The following is a 2500-nucleotide window of genomic DNA, read 5'->3' as shown; positions in this document are numbered from 1 at the left end:
CCAAAGGTTCGTGCGGCGAGCTTTGTACACTAGACTGCGCGAAGTCGACTTCACCCGGCAATGAATATCAGGCTTGACGGAACTTATACATATGCGCGTGACGCCGATATTTCAGCACTGACAGAAACTAGCAGATGACCATCAGCCGCTCAGTATAGACATTATATAGCGACCAGAAGCACAAAACCATGTCGACAGTAGCTGCCATCAGCCGTGCCACAACGTGCCAAAGAAATGACATCTTGACATCTACATCCACATGCGCTGACATCTACATACACATGTGCAAAAGAAATGACATCTTGACATCTACATCCACATGCGCTGACATCTACATAGGCTACACATGTGCAAAAGAAATGCATTGACGTGTGCATGCACATGTGTCAACGCCGCTTTCAAGATGATAATCCAATAACTACCCCTGACTTGTCTGCATGTGTGTGTGCGTAGCTAGCCGGGTCAGCCTGGGCACCTGGTTCTAGTGACGCACACACACAGTCAGAAGAATTAAAGATTGTCCTCCACGGTATGTTTGGGGGCGAAACACTCTCACATAACACATGCAGTGTCCGAGGTTAAACGGGGGTTGCGCATGCTTTAGACTGATCCGAAGGTATTTCAATGCGCTGGACGGCGAAAGATACTTCCGTTATAAACGAGCAAAAACCTTTACTTTGAAGTTAAACAATAAATCAAAACGCACATTAGTGACAAAACGTACACAAAAAAATACTTAATACCATAGAAGTTAAGAAATGCTGTAGGGGGTGATACCACGGCTGCGTATTCTTTACACGAATCCAAAAGCAGTTACAAACACAAGGTATACACAATGTGGCTACACTGCCCATGCTCACTCCTCCCGTCACGAAACAGCCCAAGTCGGCTCATGTGACGTATTCCCAAACAGCCTACACCATGCCAAGTGGAGAACCAGATCCAGATCCAGATCCAGTAATGTCAGAAAAAAGCAAAAACCATTCTCAAAACAAAATTAGAACGCCATTGAGTGACAACACGTGAACAGCAAGAGGAATGATAATTTAAATGTCAGAAATGTTGTCGGGGGAAAATTCAATCAGGTGTGCAGATACTTCAGACTAATCGAAAGGACTTGTAATTCGCTAAGCAAGTGATCATAACGCAGAAGGGGTCTAAAGTCGACCAAATGTGGGTGCATTCACTGTAGGTGCACCTGCTTCCTGTAGGCGATTTCCTGTATACCGGGAATACATCCGGGTACATCTCCTGTAGGAAAGTGCGGTACCGCTCAATCTCGCGCCAAGCGCGTGACTCACCGCAGCGTCGCTTCCCTTCACTGATAGACATCCAAAATGCGGTTTGACAGGATGACTTGGATTTTCTTATTTCTTCAATACAAATTGCAAAACTAAATCGAATCTGCTTTTTGTTGCCTTTTGTGTTTTGTTTTGTTTCCCTGATGAAGCTTTCATAAGCGAAAATTCGTATCGTCATGTGCTGTTCTTGTATCGGTGAGTACACAAATCCTTTGTTTTTTTTAACTTTTTTTTAAATCAAATCTGTTTGAAAACTAAAGAAAAGGGTAGACAGATATCAAATGTTATCGATATGGCCGAGCATCACGTGACTTTGAGCAAGATCGGACAACCGCACCCGGCCCGGGTATATTCTCTGTATAAAGGCAAAAAGCCTGCATGAAGTACACTTACAGGGAATGCACCCACGTCTGTTGGACTTACACCCATGCTGCAACCTACCTTACTTGTCTGTATGTTTGTGTATATAGCTAGCCGGGTCAGCACTGGCACCTGGTTCTAGTGACGCACACACACAGTCAGAAGCATCACAGATTGTCGATGTTCTCCATGGTATCTAAGAAGCATGGCACTCTCACCTCACAAATTCAGTGTGCGCGGTTAAACGGGGGTTGCGGATAATTTAGACAAACCCGAAGTCAAAAGATAATACAATTTTAAACGAGAAAAACCTTTTCTTTGAAGTCGAACATGAAATCAAGTCGCCCATGAGTGACAAAACGTACACAAAAAAGAGACATTATATTTTATAAGTTAAGAAATGTTGCAGGGGATTATACAGGGGCTTCGTATTCTTTACACGAATTCTAAGCAGTTGTAATGTCAGGATTATATCTAGAAAGAGCAGAAGTCTTTCATTCGAAGCTGCATAACAAAATAAAAACAAAATTGAGTAACAACACGTTAACAGCACTAGGTTATAATTCTGTTAGAATGCACCCATAAAACCTCACACAAGCAGGCACGCACGCACGCAAACACACACACACACACACACACACACACACACACACACGCGCGCGCGCGCGCGCGCGCGCACTAACAAAGACGATCATTCAGACAACCGTATGAACTGACAAACAGGTAGGCAAGTAGCCTAACACACAAACAAACACCAAAACAAACAAACAAAACAGCGTTCTCTTACCTCTAGTGTTAGCCTCCCATCCGGGCAATCTTTCATAAATCCTTTGTGCCTG

General features: G+C 43.8%; 2 protein-coding genes across 2 annotated transcripts in view; both read right to left on the bottom strand.

The window, feature by feature from the left end:
* The window catches only part of LOC138948343 (neuronal calcium sensor 1-like), a 65605-nt gene extending 63113 nt beyond the window's left edge, over window positions 1-2492 (bottom strand). Inside the window, exon 1 of the mRNA XM_070319864.1 lies at window positions 2449-2492. Coding sequence (XP_070175965.1) covers window positions 2449-2484 — 36 coding nt within the window. The 5' untranslated portion in view covers window positions 2485-2492. The remainder of the gene's footprint in view (window positions 1-2448) is intronic.
* Window positions 1-2500, bottom strand: part of LOC138949486 (zinc finger MYND domain-containing protein 19-like) — a 151766-nt gene that overhangs the window by 117992 nt on the left and 31274 nt on the right. The gene's annotated exons all lie outside the window — the stretch shown is intronic.

This window comes from Littorina saxatilis, linkage group LG15, assembly GCF_037325665.1.
Source record: "Littorina saxatilis isolate snail1 linkage group LG15, US_GU_Lsax_2.0, whole genome shotgun sequence".
Classification (NCBI taxonomy): domain Eukaryota; kingdom Metazoa; phylum Mollusca; class Gastropoda; order Littorinimorpha; family Littorinidae; genus Littorina; species Littorina saxatilis.
This window is presented reverse-complemented; position numbering and strand designations above follow the sequence as displayed.